The sequence below is a fragment of the Pongo pygmaeus genome, chromosome 9, assembly GCF_028885625.2.
Source record: "Pongo pygmaeus isolate AG05252 chromosome 9, NHGRI_mPonPyg2-v2.0_pri, whole genome shotgun sequence".
NCBI lineage: Eukaryota > Metazoa > Chordata > Mammalia > Primates > Hominidae > Pongo > Pongo pygmaeus.
In genome coordinates, this window is record NC_072382.2 from 57,687,070 (window position 1) to 57,709,177 (window position 22,108).

Sequence of the window (22,108 nt, forward strand, 5' to 3'; positions counted from 1 at the left end):
GTCTGATCATGGGTGCAGATCCCTCATGAATAGCTTAGCATCATCCCCTGTTAATGAGTGAGTTTTCACTCTTAGTTCACGTGAGATCGGGTTGTTTAAAAGTGTATGGCACCTCCTCTCTCTCTCTCTTGTTTCCGCCCTCACCATGTGACACATCTACTCCTCCTTTGCCTTCTGCCATGATTGCAAGCTTCCTGAGGCCCTCATCAAGAGCATATCTTGGAGCCATGCCTGTACAACCTGCAGAAGCACAAGCTAAATTAAACCTCTTTTCTTTATAAATTACTCAGCCTCAGGTATTTCTTTTTTTTTTTTCTTTTTCATTCAGGCTGCAGCATACTGGCTTGATCTCAGCTCACTGCAACCTCCACCTCCCAGGTTCAAGAGATTCTTCTGTTTCAGCCTCCCGAGCAGCTGGGATTACAGGTGTGTGCCACCACACCCAGCCTTTTTTTGTATTTTTAGTAGAGATGGGGTTTCGCTATGTTGGCCAGGCTGGTCTTAAACTCCTGGCCTCAAGTGATCCACACGCGTTGGCCTCCAAAAGTGCTGGGATTACAGGCATGAGCCACTACTCCTGGCCAGGTATTTCTTTTTCTTTTTTTTTTTTTTTTGAGATGGAGTCTCGCTCTGTTGCCCAGGCTAGAGTGCAGTGGCGCGATCTCGGCTCACTGCAAGCTCCGCCTCCCGGGTTCACGCCATTCTCCTGCCTCAGCCTCCCAAGTCGCTGGGACTACAGGTGCCCACCACCACGCCTGGCTAATTTTTTGTATTTTTAGTAGAGACAGGGTTTCACTGTGTTAGCCAGGACGGTCTCAATCTCCTGACCTCGTGATCCGCCCACCTCGGCCTCCCAAAGTGCTGGGATTACAGGCGTGAGCCACCGTGCCCGGCCCTGGCCAGGTATTTCTTTACAGCAACACAAAAATGGCCTAAAACACCACCTTACACCATACATAAAAATAGATTTCAAATGTATAAAAGAGGGAAATGTAAAAAATAAAATTATAAGGTTGTTAGAAAATATGTAGTAGAATTTATAATTGTGTGGTATAGGAGGCATTTTTAAGCAACATACATATTTTTTAAGCAATATGCAAAATGCTGTATAAACAAAGAGAAAGACTGATAAGAAAGATAAAATATAAGCAATTAGAGGGAAAAGAATATCAAATTAATACCATACTTCTCAATAGTAAAAAAGAGCCAAGGAGGAACAACTGTCAATCTAGAATCTCACATCCAATTAACCTGTCATTCCAGAATAAGATGAGACTAAAACAGTCATATAAACAACACCAACAGGATAGAGTTCAGGAAGAAATAAATTGAATCCAGGGCAAGAAATTAGATGGAGAAAATAAAGATAAGCAACACAACTGGCAAACCTGTAAATGAATCTAAACAAGTATTAACTATTCAAATAATAATAATTATAACTAGTTTGGGGGATATAAAAACAGTATGGATACAGAAAAGGAATTAATAATTACATGTATGACAGAAAGAGGATGGTGTCAACGTCATAAAAAAGAGGATGATCAAACTAAAAGCATTCTAAGATCTTTGTATTATCCCGGCCGGGCGCAGTGGCTCATGCCTATAATCCCAGCACTTTGGGAGGCTGTGGTGGGTGGATCACCTGAGGTCAGGAGTTCGAGACCAGCCTGACCAACATGGCGAAACCCTGTCTCTACTAAAAATACAAAATTAGTCAGGTGTGGTGGTGCATGCCTGTAATCCCAGCTACTCAGGAGGCTGAGGCAGGAGAATCGCTTGAACCCAGGAGGCGGAGGTTGCGGTGAGCTGGGATCATGCCATTGCACTCCAGCCTGGGCAACAAGAGCGAAACTCTGTCTCAAAAAAAAAAAAAAAATCTTTGTATTATCCCAAAGGAGAGTAAATAAATTTATCATCTGAGGTCAAGTATGAATGTTAAAAATTTAAAAATAACCATTTATAAGGTAAGTATATAATTCAAAGTATTAGAGGAAATTAAAGAAAGTAGATCCAATGGAAAGCAGAAAAAGAGAAAGGAAACCGAAAAATCATGCTAAATAGAATACTAAACATGTTCAAATTAATACTAATCAGAATATACTGTTTTCAAAAAATAAAGTTATAGAATAATAAATGTGAGAAATTAAAATATACCAGAGAAAATTAGTTTTAATGACCTTCAGGAAAAATAACACAAGCCAACAGGGTAAAAGTAAGGCTCTGGTTGAAGAAATATTTGTCCAAATCAAATAAAGTATTTCTTATATTATAGCTCTTGGATTATAAAGAAAAGGGCACTCTAAATGTTTTGAATAAATAAATGAATGTTTGAACAAATGGTCTTTATTCTCAATTGGTTTATTGCCATTATGGAAAGAAGATTTACATACATGACACAATTAAAGAACACTGTAAAAAGTATAAAGTTCTAACCATGTAGCAGAGACTAAATGTTTAAATTCAGTAAAGAGAGAGGTTGGTGTGGCCTGAATAGTTAAAATAACATATTATTTCATTTATATGAAAAATCTGGAATAAATAAATCTACAGAGTGAGAAAGTAGATTAGTGGTTGCCTGGGGCTAGGGTAGGGGAAAAAAATGCGGATTTCATTTTGGGCTGATGAAAAGATTCTGTATTTAGATTGTGGTGATGTTAGTACAACCCTGTGAATATACCAGAAACTCATGAATTCTGTAATTTGCTGGTTGAATTTTATGGTACGTGAATTGTATTAGTCCATTCTCACATTGCTATAAAGAAATACCTGAGACTGGGCAACTTACAAAGAAAAGAGGTTCAACTGGCTCACAATTCTGCAAGCTGTACAGGAAGCACAATGCTGGCATCTGCTTGGCTTCCTGGGAGGCCTCAGGAAACTTTCAATCATGGAAGAAGGCGAAGGGGAAGCAGGAGTGTCTTATATGGCTAAAGCAGGAGAAGGAAGGAGAGAGGGGGGTGGTGCCACACACTTTTAAACAACCAGATCTCACAAGAACTCACTATTGTGAAAACAGTACTAAGGCGGATGGTGTTAAACCATGACAACCTGCCTCCATGATCCAACCACCTCCCACCAGGCCCCAGCTCCCACAATGGGGATTACAATTCAACATGAGATTTGGGCAGGGACACAGATCCAAACCATATCATGAATTACGTCTTAATAAAGCTGTTTAAAAAAATCACAATAAATAAAAAAGTATTACAGATAAGAGAAACACTCATATTGACTATTAAAAAACAGCTATATGCTTTGTGGACTATTTTATGAAAGATAGCTAAATCAATGATGCAAAAGATTGAAACTAAAGGAATAGTAAAAGTTACACCAGGGAAATACCAACAAAATTAAACTTATACAAATATATTAATATCAGGAAAAAAACTTTAAAGGAAATAAGCATTAGTAGAGATAAGAAGGGTAGTCACATAATAATAATAGATTTATACTTACCACTAGAATCACCATGTTCTCCAATAATCCAACCATGGCAGCTTGTGGGGTGGACCCCCAACTTTTCTCCAATTAGGTAACGGAAACGGGCAGAGTCTAGATTACAACCACTTCCAATTACACGAGTTACAGGTAAGCCACTTATCTTCCAGACTATATATGTCAAAATATCCACTAAGAAGAAAAATTTCATGTTAGAAAAAGATTCATCGTAACTTAAAAAAAAGTTTTTTTCCTGAATACATAGATGAATTGTTTTAGAGTCAAATACAGATTTACTACAAAGTGAAGCAAATCACTGGCTGGGTGCGGTGGCTCATGCCTGTAATCCCCCGGCACTTTGGGAGGCTTAGGTAGATGGATCACTTGAGGCCAGGACTTTGAAACCAGCCTGGCCAATATGGTGAAACTGTCTCTACCAACAAATACAAAAATTAGCCAGACGTGGTGGCACACACCTGCATTCCCAGCTACTTGGGAGGCTAAGAAGGAACCAGAAAACCACCCTTGGTAATATAATAAAATAAGGCTCGTCAGCACCCCCCAAAAATCACATAAGTTCACCAGCAATGGATCCAAACCAAGAAGAAATCCCTGGTTTACCTGAAAAAGAATTCAGGAGGTTAGCTATTAAGCTAATCAGGGAGGGACCAGAGAAACGCGAAGCCCAATGCAAGGAAATTAAAAAAAAATTATACAAGAAGTGAAGGGAGAAATATTCACATAAATAAATAGCTTAAAGAAAAAACAATAAAAAATTCAGGAAACTTTGGACACACTTTTAGATATGTGAAATGCTCTGGAAAGTCTCAGCAATAGAATTGAACAAGTAGAAGAAAGAAATTCAGAGCTTGAAGACAAGGTCTTCAAATTAACCCAATCCAATAAAGACAAAGAAAAAGAATAAGAAGATATGAACAAAGCCTCTAGGACGTCTGGGATTACAATAAACAACCAAACCTAAGAATAATCAGTGTTCCTGAGGAAGAAGACAATTCTAAAAGCTTAGAAAACATATTTGGTATTTGGGGAGATAATCAAGGAAAACTTCCCCGGCCTTGCTAGAGACCTAGACATGCAAATACAAGAAGCACAAAGGACACCTGGGAAATTCATCGCAAAAAGATCTTTGCCTAGCACACTATCATCAGGTTACCCAAAGTTAAGACAAAGGAAAGAATCTTAAGAGCTGTGAGACAGAAGCACCAGGTAACCTATAAAGAAAAACCTATCAAATTAATAGCAGATTTCTCAGCAGAAACCCTACAACCTAGAAGGGATTGGGGCCCTATCTTCAGCCTCCTCAAACAAAACAATTATCAGCCAATAATGTTGTATCCAATGAAACTAAGAATCATATATGAAGGAAAGATACAGTCATTTTCAGACAAACAAATGCTGAGAGAATTTGGCACTACCAAGCCACCACTATAAGAACTGCTAAATGGGGCTCTAAATCTTGAAACAAATCCTGGAAACACATCAAAACAGAACCTCTTTTATTTATTTATTTATTTATTTCCTTTTTTTGAGATGGAGTCTCGCTCTGTCGCCCAGGCTGGAGTGCAGTGGCATGATCTCAGCTCACTGCAACCTCTGCCTCCCAGGTTCAAGCAATTCTCCTGCCTCAGCCTACCGAGTAGCTGGGACTACAGGTGCCCACCACCATGCCCAGCTAATTTTTGTGTTTTTAGTAGAGACAGGGTTTCACTATGTTGGGCAGGCTGGTCTTGAACTCCTGACCTCAGGTGATCTGCCCACCTTGGCCTCCCAAAATGCTGGGATTACAGGTGTGAGCCACTGTGCCTGGCCCAGAACATCCTTAAAGCATAAATCACACAGGACCTATAAAACAAAAACACAAGTTAAAAAGCAAAAACAAACATACAAACAAAAACCCAAAGTACACAGGCAACAAAAAGCTTGATGAATACAACGGTACCTTGCATTTCAATACTAACACTGAATGTAAATGGCCTAAATGCTCCACTTAAAAGATACAGAACAGCAGAATGGATAAGAACTAACCATCCAACTATCTGCTGTCTTCAGGAGACTCACCTAACATACAAGGACTCACATAAAGGGGTGGAAAAAGGCATTTCATGCAAATGGACACCAAAAGCGAGCTGGGGTAGATACTCTTATATCAGACGAAACAAACTTTAAAGCAACAGCGGTTAAAAGAGACAAAGAGGGACATTATATAATGGTAAAAGGCCTTGTCCAACAGGAAAATATCACAGTCCTAAACATATATGCACCTAACACTGGAGCTCCCAAATTTATAAAACATTTACTAATAAACCTAAGAAATAAGACAGACAGCAACACAATAATAGTGGGGGCCTTCAATACTCCGCTGACAGCAACAGACAGGTCATCAAGATAGAAAGTCAACAAAGAAACAGTGGATTTAAACTATACCTTGGAACAAATGGATTTAACATATATATACACAACATTTCATCCAACAACCACAGAATACACAACCTATTCAACAGCACATGGAACTTTCTCCAAGATAGACCATATGATAGGCCATAAAATGAGCCTCAATAAATTTAAAAAAATTGAAATTATATCAAGCACTCTCAGACCACAGTGGAATAAAACTGGAAATCAACTCCAAAAGGAACCTTCAAAACCATGCAAATACATGGAAATTAAATAACCTGCTCCTGAATGAGCATTGGGTCAAAAATGAAATCAAGATAGAAATTAAAAATTCTTCTAACTGAATGACAGTAATGACACAACCTATCAAATCCGCTGGGATACAGCTAAGGCGATGCCAAGAGGAAAGTTCATAGCCCTAAATGCCTACATCAAAAAGTCTGAAAGACCACAAAAGACAATCTAAGGTCACACCTCAAGGAACTAGAGAAACAAGAACAAACCAAACCCTAACCCAGCAGAAGAAAGGAAATAACCAAGATCAGAGGAGAACTAAATGAAATTGAAACAAAAAAATACAAAAGATAAATGAAACAAAAAGCTGGTTCGTTGAAAAGATAAATAAAATTGATAGACTATTAGCAAGATTAATCAAGAAAAGAAGAGAGTAGGCCGGGTGCAGTGGCTCACACCTGTAATCCCAGCACTTTGGGAGGTGAGGCGGGTGGATCACCTGAGGTCAGGAGTTTGAGACCAGCCTGGCCAACATGGTGTAACCTCGTCTTTACTAAAACTACAAATACAAAAATTAGCCAGGCGTGGTGGTGTGCACCTGCAGTCCCAGCAACATGGGAGGCTGAACAGGAGAATCACTTGAACCTGCGACAAGGAGGTTGCGGTGAGCCAAGGTCATGCCACTGCACTCCAGCCTGGGACACAGAGCAAGACTCCATCTCAAAAACAAAAAACAAAACAAAACAAAACAAAACAAAAACACACACACAATGATATTGGATTGGCTAAAATTTATTTTATTTTATTTTATTTATTTATTTTTATTTTTATTTTTTGAGACAGAGTGTCACTCTTGTTGCTCAGGCTGGAATGCAATGGTGCGATCTCAACTCACCACAACCTCCACTTCCCAGGTTCAAGTGATTCTCCTGCCTCAGCCTCTTGAGTAGCTGGGATTACAGGCATGCACCACCACACACCCGGCTAATTTTGTATTTTTAGTAGAGATGGGGTTTCACTACGTTGGCCAGGCTAGTCTTGAACTCCTGACCTCAGGTGATCCACCTGCCTTAGGCTCCCAAAGTGTTGCGGGGATTACAGGTGTGAGCCACCACGCCTGGCCTGGATTGGCTAAAATTTAAAACTGGTTTTTTTGTTTTTGTTTTTGTTTTTGTTTTTGTTTTTGTTGACACAAGGTTTCACTCTGCCACTCAGGCTGGAGTGCAGTGGCACAACCACAGCTCACTGCAGCCCAGACCTCCCAGGCTTATGCAATCTTCATACCCAGCTTTTTTACTTTATTTTATGTACAGACAAGGTCTCCCTATGTTGCCCACAGTGGTCTCAAACTCCTAGGCTCAAGCGATCCTTCTGCCTCAGCCTCCCAAAGTGCTAGGATTACAGGCATGAACCACAATGCCCAACCTGTTTGGTAATTTCTGATAGAGTTAAACATATACCTACCATATAACCCACCTATGTTACTCCCAGGTATTTATCCAAGAGAAATAAAGACATATGACCACACAAATACACACAAATTATGATATTAGTTTCATTCATAATAGCCCAAAACTGGAAATAACCTCAATATGTTTCAACAAATGAATAAACAAAATAGCATATTAAATGTATAAACAATGGCTGGGTGCAGTGGCTCACATCCGTAATCCCAGCACTTTGGGAGGCCAAGGAGAGTAGACTGCCTGAGCTTAGGAGTTCCAGACCAGACTGGACAAAATAGTGAAACCCCACTTCTACCAAAAATACAAAAACTAGCTGGGTGTGGTGGGACATGCCTGTGGTCCCAGCTGCTGGGGAGCCTGAGGTGGGAGGATCAATTGAGCCTGTGAGGCAGAGGTTACAGTGAGCCAAGATTACGCCATTGCACTCCAACCTTGAGTGAGACAGAGGTTGAGTGACACCCCATCTCAGAGTGAGACCCCATCTCAAACAAACAAAAAAAATGTATAAACAAAAGAATACTTTGGCACTAAAAAAGGAACAATATGATACACTCACTAATATGGATGAATCCCAAAATAACTATGCTGGGTGAAAGAAGTCAGGCAGAAAAAATTACATTCAGCATGACTCGATTCATATAAAATTCCAGAAAATGGGGCCAGGGGTGGAATGAGAGATGAACTGCAAGGAGGCACAAGAAAACTTTCAGAGGTAACTGAAATGTTTTGTATCTTGATCATGGCGGTAGTTTCATGAGTGATTACATTTATCAAAACTCATTGCATTATATACTTTAAATGAGTGCAATTTATTGTATATAAATGTTACCTCAATGAAGTTGATTCTTTTAAAGGAATGGTATGGAAAGATCATCCTTATGCAATAGAATGGAAGAGAGAAGACTCACCTGGATTTGAAACAACAAGAATTTTACAATCAGGACTATAATGGACTATGGTAGGAATGATTGATTTCATTATAGCCACATTACGTTGGACCAGGGTAAGGCGAGTTTCTCCCTCCTGCTGCCTTGCACCTGCCGTGACAATAACTATTCTGGAGTTTGCAGATACACTGTAATCTAAAAAGGAAACAAAATACTATATTTGGATCAAGATTACCATAACCACTGTGCCTTAACTCCTTAAAACTCTATTGTATGTTCTTAGTATTATATTAAAGTATCCATGTACCTTTATGTCTGGCATTTTGGAGATGAATGGACTTTTCTAACCTGTATAATCTGAAGGAAGCCTTGTCACTATGACTTGCCAAATTTCACATAGCTACCTCAAAAATTTTTATAACAATAGAAACTAACATCCCCTTTTGCCCAAATTCCCATGTGTTATGAAGGCCCAAGGCAATGAAAGTCAGCTCTCTGCCTTCTTAGAAACACCAAAATGAGGCCAGGCGCGGTGGCTCACTCCTGTAATCCCAGAACTTTGGGAGGCCAAGGCAGGGGGATCACGAGGTCAAGAGATCAAGACCATCTTGGCCAACATGGTAAAATCCTGTCTCTACTAAAAATACAAAAATTAGCTGGGAGTGGCGGCATATGCCTGTAGTCCCAGCTACTTGGGAGGCTAAGGCAGGAGAATCGCTTGAACCTCGGAGGCGGACGTTGAAGTGAGCAAAGATCGTGCCACTGCACTCCAGCCTGGCAAGACTCCATCTCAAAAACAAAAAAAAGAAAGACTAAAATGAATAAAGACTTAGAACTCTGAGAATTTATGTGTCTGTTTCAGGAGTCTAAGAGTGAGAATGTATTTACTTCTAATATTGTAAGGGACTGGGTTTGAAATCACAAACAAGTTCTTGACCCACCCAAGAAAATAAACTACGTACTAAATGACCAGTTGTTTCACCTGTTGAATACAATGTCACTTACTAACTCATACTGGACTTCTTTTTTTTTTTTTTTTGAGATAGGGTCTCACTCTGTTGCCCAGGCTGGAGTATGGTGGTGCCATCTCAGCTCACTGCAACGTCTGCCTCTCAGGTTCAAGAGATTCTCCCACATCAGCCTCCTGAGTAGCTGGGACTACAGGCATGCACCAACACACACAGCTAAATTTTTATTTTTTGGTAGAGACGGGGTTTCACCATGTTGGCCAGGCTGGTTTCGAACTCCTGACCTCAACTGATCCACCTACCTCGGCCTCCTAAAGTGCTGGGATTACAGGCGTGAGCCACCACATGTGGCCTCATACTGGACTTTTAAAAAGCACTATTATATAGCTGAAGGTTATCTACCATATGGATGTAAAAAATTAGTTAAAATATCCTTTATATCTATCTCATCTCGACTTTTCATGTTCTTTTAGAAAATGAAATCTAATAGCTGGGCATGGTGGCTCACACCTGTAATTCCAACACTTTGGAAGCTGAGGCTGGCGGATCACTTGATGTCAGGAGTTCAAGACCAGCCTGACCAACATGTCTCTACTAAAAATACAAAAATTAGCCAGCCATGGTGGCGTGCATCTGTAATCCCAGCTACTCAGGAGGCTGAGGCAGGAGAATGGCTTGAACCCAGGAGGTGGAGGTTGCAGTGAGCCCAGATCGTGCCACTGCACTCCAGTCTGTGTGATAGAGTGAGACTCTGTCTCAAAAAAAAAAAAAAGAAAAGAAAGAAAGAAAGAAAATAAAATGAAATCTACTTAATTTTTAAAATATCACATCTTCATTTATGGTGATTCTTGTATCTTTCTAATCCAAAAGAGAAGATAACTTATGAAATATGAACACTGTTGTTTTTCCTGCCCCAATAAAGATTTTAACTAGAAAGGCAAACTTAGGAATTAGACGACATTTCTGGCCAGGCACAGTGACTCACACCTGTAATCCCAGCACTTTAAGAGGCAGAGATGGGTGGATCACTTGAGGTCAGGAGCTCAAAACCAGCCTAGCCAACACGGTGAAACCCCGTCTCTACTAAAAATACAAAAATTAGCTGGGCATGATGGCACGTGCTGTAATCCCAGTTACTCAGGAGGCTAAAGCAGGAAAATCACTTGAACCTAGGAGGTGGAGGTTGCAGTGAGCCGAGATTGTGCCACTGCACTCCGGCCTGAGTGACAGAGCGAGACTCCATCTCAAAAAAAAAAAAAAAAAAATCTGGCTCCAAATCATCTTTACTAGCTTTATGTCTTATTTTTATGTCAGATTTCCCAGCTGCCCTGATCCTGTTAATGCCATCATTTCTTTACCTGTTATTTATTTTTCTTTGTAAATATAACCACAAAGAGACCATAAACTACAGTGGCCTGGAGCAAAAGCTCTGAGGTCTAACTGCCAGTATTCCCAACTTTGCCACTTACTAGCTATGTAACCGTGGACAATTACTTTGCCTACCCCTCTAACTCTCACTTCCTCATCTACAAGATCAAGCTAATAGCGTTTTTTTGTTGTTATTTTGTTTTTGTTTGTTTTTTTGAGGCACAATCTCGCTCTGTCGCCCAAGCTGGAGTGCAGTGGTGCGATCTCAGCTCACTGCAACCTCCGCCTTCCAGGTTCAAGCAATACCCTGCCTCAGCCTCCCAAGTAGCTGGGATTACAGGAGCCTGCCACCACGCCTGGCTAATTTTTGTATTTTTAGTAGAGACGGGGTTTCATCATCTTGACCAGGCTGGTCTTGTACTCCTGACCTCGTGATCTACCCACCTCAGCCTCCCACAGTGCTGGGATTACAGGCAGGAGCTACCACGCCCAGCCGCTAATAGCCTTTTAAAAAATATGGTTCTTAAGAAGATAACTCAGTGAGTTAATATACATTAAGTACTCAACAGTGTGTATTAAATGTTCAATAAATGTTAACAATTAACATTATTATTATATTAGTCAAGTACTTCTTCAAATACCAATTCCTCTGCTAGATATCCCCAAGTATTTATCATATCATTCATAAATGATATGTGGTTATATGTAGAAAGGAAAATAAACAACAGGTAAGGAAATAATGGCATTAACAGGATCAGGGCACCTGGAAAATCTGACATGAAAATAAGACATAAAGCCATCATATCATTCATTATTTATCATATCATTCATAAATACCACTTTCTTCACAGAATTTTTTTATAGCACTTACTGCCTATAATTATGAAAAAGTCCTTATAAGAGCATATGTTATCTTCCCATGGTTATGTCTTATTTAAACCCCTAACTTAATCACAAGCACCATAATATTAATAATAGGTTCTGATTTCACTGATTTCACATTACTCCCTTCTTTCCACAAATATCTTTTTTTTTTTTTTTTGAGACGGAGTCTTGCTATGTTGCCCAGGCTGGAGTGGAGTGGCGTGATCTTGGCTCACTGCAACCTATGCCTCCCTGGTTCAAGTGATTCTCCTGCTTCAGCCTCCCAAGTATCTGGGATTACAGGAACCCGCCACCATGCCCAGCTAATTTTTGTATCTTTAGTAGAAACGGGGTTTTGCCATGTTGGCCAGGTTGGTCTTGAACTCCTGACCTCAGGTGATCCACCTGCCTCGGGCTCCCAAAGTGCTGGGATTACAGGCGTGAGCCACCACACCTGGTCCATAAATATCTTAGCACCTTCTATGTTCCACGCACCTGGACTCACTGTACATATGAGATCATTTAAAATATCTGTGAAGCTGGGCATAGTAGTCCCAGCTACTTAGGAAGCTGAAGCAAGAGGGTCACTTGAACCCAGGAGTTAGAGGCTGCAGTGCACTGTGATTGTGCCCATGAACAGCCATCTCTAAACTAAAAAATTGAAAAAAAAAATTGTGGATAATCAACAATGTTCCATCATTGCTCTTCCCCATTAGACCTCACAATATGTATTTTCTTTTTTCTTTTTTTTTTTTTTTTTTTCTGAGACAGAGTCTCACTCTGTTGCCCAGGCTGGAGTGCAGTGGCGCGATCTCGGCTCACTGCAAGCTCCGCCTCCTGGGTTCACGCCATTCTCCTGCCTCAGCCTCCCAAGTAGCTGGGACTACAGGCGCCCGCCAACATGCCCGGCTAATTTTTTTTATTTTTAGTAGAGACGGGGTTTCACCGCGTTAGCCAGGATGGTCTCGATCTCCTGACCTTGTGATCCACCCGCCTCGGCCTCCCAAAGTACTGGGATTACAGGCGTAAGCCACCACGCCTGGCACAAAATGTATTTTTAAAATGTTCTATTGTGAAATATTTCATATACAATAACATATAAGAAATATACATTCAATTTATAAAACATTAAACAACTCTGTTAAAACCACACAAAAGGCCAAGCACGGTGGCTCACACCTGTAATCCCAGCTACTGGGGAGGCTGAGGCACGAGAATTACTTGAACCTGGGAGGCGGAGATTGCAGTGAGCTGAGATCGTGCCACTGCACTCCAGCCTGGGTAACAGGGCAAGACCTAGTCTCTAAAATACAATAATTTTTTAATGAAAAAAATTAAAAATATTAAACAACTCTGCCAAAACCGCACAATAAACACCTAGTTCACATTTGTCCTCTGGAGGCTGAGGTGGGAGGACTGCTTGAACCCAGGAATTCAAGAGTTTGAGGTTGTGGTGAGCTATGATCACACCCCTGAACTCTAGCCTGGGCAACAGAGCAAGACCCTTTTTAAAAACAAAAAAAAATCCCCAAATTTGTAGAACATCGTCAACACCTTGGAAGCCCCTGCATGCCTCTAACAGATTATACCTATCAACTACTCTTGTGGCTGGCAAAAAATCACATTACTTTTAAAAAAGCTTTACTACTTATGCATGTTTAAATTACATATTAATTTTTTTTTATTTGTTTTGTTTTGTTTTGAGATGGCTCTATCAGCCAGGCTGGAGTACAGTGGCACGATCTCAGCCGACTGCAACTTCTGCCTCCCAGGTTCAAGCGATTCTCCTACCTCAGCCTCCCAAGTAGCTGGAATTACAGGCACATGCCACCACTCCCAGCTAATTTTTGTATTTTTAGTAGAGACAAGGTTTCGCCATGGTGGCCAGGCTGATCTGGAACTCCTGACCTCAAGTGATCCGCCCATCTCGGCCTCCCAAAGTGCTAAGATTACAAGCATGAGCCACCATGCCCAGCATTACATAGTAAATTTTATGTTTTTGAATCATAAGGCATGTATTCCCTTAACTAAATATTATGTATCTGATATTTATCCATGTTAATGTGTGTTCCTGTAGTTCCTTCACTTTCACTGCTGTGCAGTATTACACTGCATAATTTTACAACTTAGTACTGGGATTCATTGACTTGTTTACAGTTTGGGGCTACTACAATACGTTCTTGTACATGTATCCTAGTGCACATGTGCAAAAGTTTTCTGGGGAATATACTTAGAAGTATAATTTCCAGGTTGTGGGATATGTTCATGTTCAACTTCACCAGGTAATGACAAACTTGTGGGTTTTTTTTTTTTTTTTTTTTTGAGAGCGTTTCATTCCATGGCCCAGCCTGGAATGCAGTGGCGAGATCTAGGCTCACTGCAACCTCCACCTCCTGGGTTCAAGCGATTCTCCTGCCTCAGACTCCTGAGTAGCTGGGATTACAGGCACGCACCACCATGCCTGGCTAATTTTTGTATTTTTAGTAGAGACGGGGTTTCACCATGTTGGTCAGGCTGGTCTCAAACTCCTGACCTCGTGATCCGCCCACCTCAGCCTCCCAAAGTGCTGGGAGTACAGGCGTGAGCCACCGCACCCGGCCAAACTTGTTTTTTTAACTGGTTTTACTACATTCCTATATGCTGTGTGTGAGAGCACTTATTGTTCCACATCCTCACAAACACTTAGTATCACACTTCTACCAATCTAGTGGGGGTGTAATGGTATATTGATATGGTTTTTATTTTCCTGTGCTTGGTTATTGAGTTTTTTCCCTCTATTTATAAGCCACTTGAGTGTCTTCTTTTGTAAATTATTGAAGGCTTTTCTCATTTTTCTATTGAGCTGTGCATACTTTTTATGTATTATATTAATACAAGTATTTTTATTCTGAACACTATTCCTTTGTTAGATGTTAACACTGCAAATATCTTCTCTCAGTTTATGGCTTGTCTCTTCGCTCTTTTATATTATATTTTTGTGAACACTCTTAACTTTGTATTCTTTATTGATTATACTTTTTGTGTCTTTGTGTTTAAATTAGTCCCTACCTTCAGGTCATAAGGATATTCTACTTTATCTTCTAAAGGAAACTCTGAAGTTTTGCTTTTCACATTTTAGTCTTTAACCAACCTGGATTTGATCTTTGTGTGTGGTATCAATTTATTTTTCCCATAATGATAACTACTGCCATAAGAACAATTCTAAAGGTCCATAAATTTCCTATTTATCTAGAAAATTATCAGTGTTATATAACAATCTTTTATATTGTCTCCTAATTAAGTCTCTGCACATAATTAATGCTTTATAATAAGTCTTGAATTAGGTTGGAATGTCCAATAATAACAAAACCTGCAGGGTTTTGACTAGGATTGCATATAATCAATATGGGAAAAATGGATAGCTTAAAATATTGAGACTTCTATGAACAAGGAATATCACTTCATTTATTTATTTTACTCTCGAGTAGCTGGGACTACAGGTGTGTGCCACCACGCCCGGCTAATTTTTTGTATTTTTAGCAGAGACAGGGTTTCACCATGTTGGCCAGGCTGGTCTCGAACTCCTGACCTCAAGGGATCCACTTGACTCGGCCTCGCAAAGTGCTGGGATTACAGGCATGAGCTACTGCGCCCAGCCTCCTCTCATTTATTTAGATAATATATTCTTTGAGTTTTTTGTTGTTTTTTTTCTTTTTTTTGGTTTTGGTTTTGTTTTTTTTTGAGACATGTCACCCAGGCTGGAGTGCAATGGCGCAACCTCAGCTCACTGTGACTTCTGCCTCCCAGGCTCAAGCCATCCTTCCACCTCAGCCTCTCGAGTAGCTGGGATTCAGGCACCCATCAACACGCCCAGCTAATTTTTGTATTTTTGGTAAAGACAGGGTTTCCCCGTGTTTCCCAGGCTGGTCTTAAACTCCTCCACTCAAGCGATACTCCCGCCTCGGCTTCCCAAAGTGCTAGGATTACTGGCACCACACCCAGCCTGACATTTAACATCTTCTAATGAGGTGGTATGTTTTCTGCACAAAAGCTCTTATCCCAGGTATTTCCTATTTTTATGATATTGTAAATAATAGCTTTAGATTTCTTTTGCCTGGTTTTGGCATGCAGAAATACAATGGATTTTTTTTTTTTTTTTTGAGATGGAGTCTTGCTCTGTTGCCCAGGCTGGGGTGCACTGCCACAATCTTGGCTCACTGTAACTTCCACCTCCGGGTTCAAGTGATTCTCCTACTTCAGCGTACCAAGTAGCTGGATTACAGGTGTGCACCATTACGCCCAGCTAATTTTTGTATTTTTAGTAGAGACAGGGGTCTCACCATGTTGCCCAGGCTGATCTCGAACTCCTGGCCTTAAGTGATCTACCACCTCAGCCTCCCAGAGTGCTGGGATTACAGGCGTGGGCCATCGTGCCCTGCCTTGATTTCTGATTACTAACTTTGTCTGTCATCCTTGCTAAACTTCCAGTTTTATATGCTGTCCTCTTCTTATATTTCTATCTTCTTTTTAATTCATTAGGTATGTTTATCTAATATTACTTCTTCCTCTTTACTAATTTTTTTGTTTTTTTGGATCAGAGTCTTGCTCCATCGCTCAGGCTGGAGTATAGTGGCAGCGATCTTGGTTCACTGCAACCTCCACCTCCCGGGTTGAAGTGATTCTCCTGCCTCAGCCTCCTGAGTAGCTGGGACTACAGGTGTGCACCACCACATGCAACTAATTTTTGTAGTTTCAGTAGAGACAGGGTTTCACCGTGTTGGCCAGGCTAGTCTTGAACTCCTGACCTCAAATGATTCACCCGTGTTGGCCTCCCAAAGTGCTGAGATTACAGGCATGAGCCACCATGCCCAGACACCTTTAAGAATTTAAAGGTTTCTGTTCGTTAGCTGTCACAGAAGTTAGACCATGTCATCTGTAATCCCAGCTGAGTTAGACAGAAGGATCATTTGGGCCCAGGAGTTTGAGACCAGCCTGGGCAACATAGCGAGATCCCATCTCTGTGTTTTTTGTTTGTTTTGAGATGGAGTTTTGCTCTTGTCACCCAGGCTGGAGTGTAATGGCATGATCTCGGCTCACTGTCACCTCCACCTCCCAGGTTAAAGCGATTCTCCTGACTCAGGTTCCTGAGTAGCTGGGATTATAGGCATGCATCACCACGCCCAACTAATTTTTGTATTTTTAGTAGAGATGGGGTTTCACCAGGTTGGCCACGCTGGTCTCAAACTCCTGACCTCAAGTGATCTGCCTGTCTAGCCTCCCAAAGTTCTAGGATTACTGGCGTGAGCCACCATGTCCAACCTATACCTCGCCTCTTTAAAAATTATTTAAAAATTTGAGGCCAGGCATGGTGGCTCACTCCTGTAATCCCAGCACTTTGGGAAGCCGAGGCAGGCAGATCACCTGAGGTCAGGAGTTAGAGACCAGCCTGGCCAACATGGTGAAACCCCATGTCTTCTAAAAATACAAAAAATTAGCCGGGCTTAGTGGTGCGTGCCTGTAATTTCAGCTACTCGAGAGGCTGAGGCAGGAGAATCACTTGAACCTGGGAGGTGGAGGGTGCAGTGAGCTGAGATCACACCACTGCACCCAGCCTGGGTGACAGTGTGAGACTTTGTCTCAAAATAAAATAAAATAAAATAAAAAATATAAAAATTTGAAAAAGAAAAAGAAATTACAACATGCATTTTTAACTTATCAAAGTTCGAAGTTAATCACCACACTTTCTGCTTCTCTAATGACACAGGAAACTTAGAACACTACTTCATTCATCACTATCACTCCTCGCCCATATATTTATATGCTATATTCAAAAATTTTTTAATCCCCCAAGACTACAGTTTTATACAATTGATGTTTATTTAGATTTGCCTTCATATTTACCATTTTCTCTGCCCTTCATTTTTTGTCTTGCATCACAGATCTTGTATGTGAGATCACTTTTCTTTTGCCTGAGATATATACTTTTGTGTTTCCTTTAGGGAGGGTCTGACAGTAATTGTCTCAGTCTGTTTCTGAAGACACTTTCATTCACTCTCCCCGCCTTTTTTTTTTTTTTTTTTTTTTTTTTTTTAAGAGACAAGATTTCACTATGCTGCCCAGGCCGGTCTCAAAGTGATCCTTCTGCCTCAGGCTGCTACCAGGCCCAGCTTTGTCCTTGTTCTTAAAAGATGTTTTTGCTGGGTAGATTCCAGATTGACACTTACTCCTCCCTCAGCACATTAAAAATATCATTCCATTGTCTTCTGGTTTCACTGCTGCTATTGTCACCCTCTCCCTTTTCTGTAGGTAATTTATCTTCTCTGACAATTTTTAAGAACTTCTTTTTGCCTTTAGTGTTCTCTAATTTCACAAGAATATGTCCAGGTATGGATATTGTATTTATTCTTCTTGAGATTATTTGGCTTCTTAAATCTGTGGGTTGATATTTTTCAGTGGTCTTCAAAAAAGCTCAATCATAATCTCTTCAAATGTGATGATTCTATCCTCCATGACTCTTAACCTGTTATATTTTCTACTTCTTGTCTTCTGGGTAATTGCCTTAGATTTGACACTTCTCTCTTCAAATGTGTCTAATCTATCATTGTATCCATAGACGTTGTTGTAGTTGTTGTTTTAAGACAGAGTCTCGCTTTGTCGCCCAGGCTGGAGTGTGGAGTGGTGCCATCTCAGTTCATTGCAACCTCTGCCTCCTGGTTCAAGTGATTCTCTTGCCTCAGCCTCCTGAGTAGCTGAGACTACAGGCATGGACCACCACACCCAGCTAATTTTTGTATTTTTAGTAGAGACAGGTTTTCACCATGTTGGCCAAGCTGATCTCTAACTCCTGACCTCAACCAATCCACCTGCCTCACCTTCCCAAAGTGCTGGGATTATAGGACTGAGCCACTATGCCTGGCTCCATTGAGTTTTTCACATTTATAAGTTATATTTTGTTACTTTTTAAATGTTTTTATAGTCTCCTGTCTCATGCTGATATTTTCAAGTCTGTCCTTTATTTTTTAAGTAGAATAGTCATATTAATTTTATAATTTGTGTTTGATAATTTTTAAATCTATAGTGGCATGTTTCTGTTATGCTGGTTCTTGTTCATGCCTTTTCTTGCAGATTTAATTATTTCTATTGTGAGATGTTCATTTTCTCTGGAAGTTTATTTGTGGAAGTTCTTTGAGGCCTGAAATAAAGTGAGTTTCCTCCAGCTACCATCTGATTGCTTAAGGTTTTCTGGAACTCAAAAAAGAGCCAGCTTGTGGTTCCAAATCCTTAGCAGGTATATTCCCCCACTAAAGTGTCTAAGACATTCCATTTTACTTGTAGTCCCCAAAGGCAGGGAGAGAATAATTATTTGTAGATCATCATTACATTAACGGTATAGTTCTGGCAATGGTAAACTACTGTTGGCAGGCAAGCGATATCTGGTCTACCACCTGTGTTTGGTAAATAGAGTCTCACTGGAGCCACACCCACTTGCTTATGTATTATTGTCTGTGGCTTCCTTTTGCACTGTAAGAGCAGAGTTGAGTAGGTATAATAGGAACTACATAGCTGGAAAAGCCTAAAATATCTACTATCTGAGTCTTTCCAGAAAAAGTTTAGTAACCCCTGGCTTAGTCCACTAGGGTACCAGCTTTGTGGGGTGATCTCCCCAAATCCCCAAGCTCTGTCTCTGTTCTCCTAAATTTTATGAGTCAGTGAAAACCAAAATTGATGTCCACCATGTTTGGCAAATGCTATCGGGGTAAAAAGAGCAATCAGAGCTGCAGTGCTCTGCTTAACTCTCTGGTTTCCTCACTTCATTCAGTACCTGTTGTGAAAATGCCTTACTTTTTTGTTAAGAGCATATTCTTTCTCAAGGATTGATTTTTTTTATTTCATATTTTATGCAGGAGTTTTCTCATTTACAGCAAAAGATTTATCCAGGTATTTATCCTGCCATATTATTAGAAATTGAAGGTTGAATATGTTTTCAAGTATTTTAAAATATGGCCAGGTGCGGTGGCTCATACCTGTAATCCCAGCACTTTGGGAGGCCAAGGTGGGTGGTTTCGCTTGAGGTCAGGCATTCGAGACCAGCCTGGCCAACATGGTGAAACCCCGTCTCTACTAAAAATACAATTAGCTGGGCATGGTGGTATGCACCTGTAATTCCAGCTACTTGGGAGGCTGAGGCAGGAGAATCTCTTGAACCTGGGAGGTGGAGGTTACAGTGAGCAGAGATCACGCCACTGCACTCCAGCCTGGGTGACAGAGCAAGACTCCGTCTCAAAAAATAAAATAAAATAAAATAGTAATACTCTTTTAATTTGACTCCATTTAACCAATCCACCAAATTAACTGATACAAAACATACTGATATCCCAGACATACTAAACACTCTCAACTAGTAAATTACTATCTAGTATGTCTACGTACTTCTGCTCATTAGTTGCTACATATCAAGAATTAGTCATATTTGTACCCAAATATATTTATGTATTTATTATTATTATATATAATTAAAGATAATATAAGTCACTAAATACCAGTGTGAAAGAAATGTTTGGTAAAGGTAAACACCACATTCAACATTGAGATTTGAGGGACAGGAAGATATGAATATACAGAATGTATCAACTGACTTGGTAATGTTTTATTTCTTTTGCTGAGTGGTAGATGCACTGATGTTTGTTATATTATTATATATATTTTAGCAATAGGATCTTCCTTTGTGCCCAGGCTGGAGTGCAGTGATACAATCATAGCTCACTGCAACCTTGAACTCAAGCAATCGTCCTGCATCAGCCTCGCAAAGCTAGGGCTACAGGCACAATGGAGACAGGGTCTCACTATGTTGCCTCTGGCTGATTTCAAACTCCTGGCCTCATGTGACCCTCCTACATCAGCCTCCCAATGTTATATTATTTTTAATCTTTTTCTCTATCAAGTATTCCATAATTAATATTAAAAATAATTGTTTCTATGAAAAGTAAGTTAATCCCTGGGAAGACATTAAAAGCAAATTGTTTAAAAATTGTCCTTCTAGGTTTGAGAAAGGGATAAAAATGGGCTGGGCGTGGTGGCTCACACCTGCAACTGCTTGAGCCTAGGAGTTTGAGACCAGCCTGAGCAACAGAGTGACACCCCATCTCTACAAATAACAATTTTTTAAAAATTAGCTGGGTGTAGTGCTGTGCACCTATAGTCCCAGCTACACAGAATGGTGAGGTGGGAGCATCACCTGAGCCTGGGAATTCGAGGCTGCAGTGAACCATGATTATGCCACTGCACTCCAGCCTGGTGAAACTGTCTCCAAAAATAAAATAAAGTCATAAAATTTAGTAAGGTTTTATAACCAGATTGCTTCCATGAACACTTTTAAATTTCTTGTAGTATTTTAAAGCAATCTAAATGATCATTATTGATGTGCTTTCAGAAAGACACCGCCTGTTGTCCCAGATACTTGCCAGGCTGAGGCAGGAGGACCACTTCGGCCCAGGAGTTCGAGATTGTAGTGTGCTAAGACCATGCCTATAAATTGCCACTCCAGGCCGGGTGCGGTGGCTCACGCCTGTAATCCCAGCACTTTGGGAGGCCAAGGCAGGTGGGTCACCTGAGGTCAGGAGTTCAAGACCAGAGTGGCTAACATGGTGAAACCCTGTGTCTGCTAAAAACACAAAAATTAGCCAGGCATGGTGGCACACACCTATAGTCCCAGCTACTTGGGAGCCTAAGGCAGGAGAATCGTTTGAACCTTGGAGGTGGAGGTTGTGGTGAGCTGAGATTGCACCACCACACTCTAGCCTGGGCAACAGATCAAGACTCTGTCTCAAAAATAAATAAATAAATAAATAGCCACTCCAATCTGGGCAACACGGAGAGGAGAGGAAAGGAAAGGATGGAGGGCTGGGGAGGGGAGGGGAGGTGAGTGGAGGGGAGAGGATCAGAGGGGGAAAGGGGAAGAGGAGGAAAGGAGGAATGAAATGAAGGGAGAAGGGAAAGGGGGAAGGAAAGGGAAAGGGAAAAGGAGGGGAATGGGAAGATGGAAGGGAAGAGGGAAGGGATGGGAAGGCACTGCAAAACTCTAATCAGCTGAGCCGTACTCAAAGGCCTTGCCCTACAATCAGAAAATCAGCAAATGAGCTTGTATCTACATGTGTATGTTTTAGGTCAATATAAAATGTTTATCATGGCTCTTTCTAAGAAGCATGTTTAAATTAGGTAACTGCCTTCAATCTCAATCATGTTAGATAAGAGGGCTTCTAGTAGAAAGTATATCTGTTGATTCACATGACCAAACAGTGCACCATATACTTTAGTGTATGATAAAATAATTATGTTTCCTAATTATCTGAGGCTTCTTAGTTGGTCAACAGATGATGCTAACGCCAATGAGGCCAAGTTCTAAATTTCTTATGTTCTATGGCCTCATGCTATGCCTTGAAACCTGGTTCACTATAAACATAGAAAGAAAACTAAAGAATATGGATAAATA

General features: G+C 40.6%; 1 protein-coding gene across 8 annotated transcripts in view; it reads right to left on the reverse strand.

Moving 5' to 3' along the window:
- LDHC (lactate dehydrogenase C) overlaps positions 1-22,108 on the reverse strand; it is a 38,943-nt gene that overhangs the window by 12,854 nt on the left and 3,981 nt on the right. For all 8 annotated transcript variants that reach the window (XM_054438966.2, XM_054438967.2, XM_054438964.2 and 5 more), the window contains exons 4-5: positions 8,462-8,635; positions 3,457-3,630 (exon numbers count right to left, since the gene is read on the reverse strand). In XM_054438966.2, the coding sequence (XP_054294941.1) occupies positions 3,457-3,630; positions 8,462-8,635 (348 nt within the window). The remainder of the gene's footprint in view (positions 1-3,456; positions 3,631-8,461; positions 8,636-22,108) is intronic.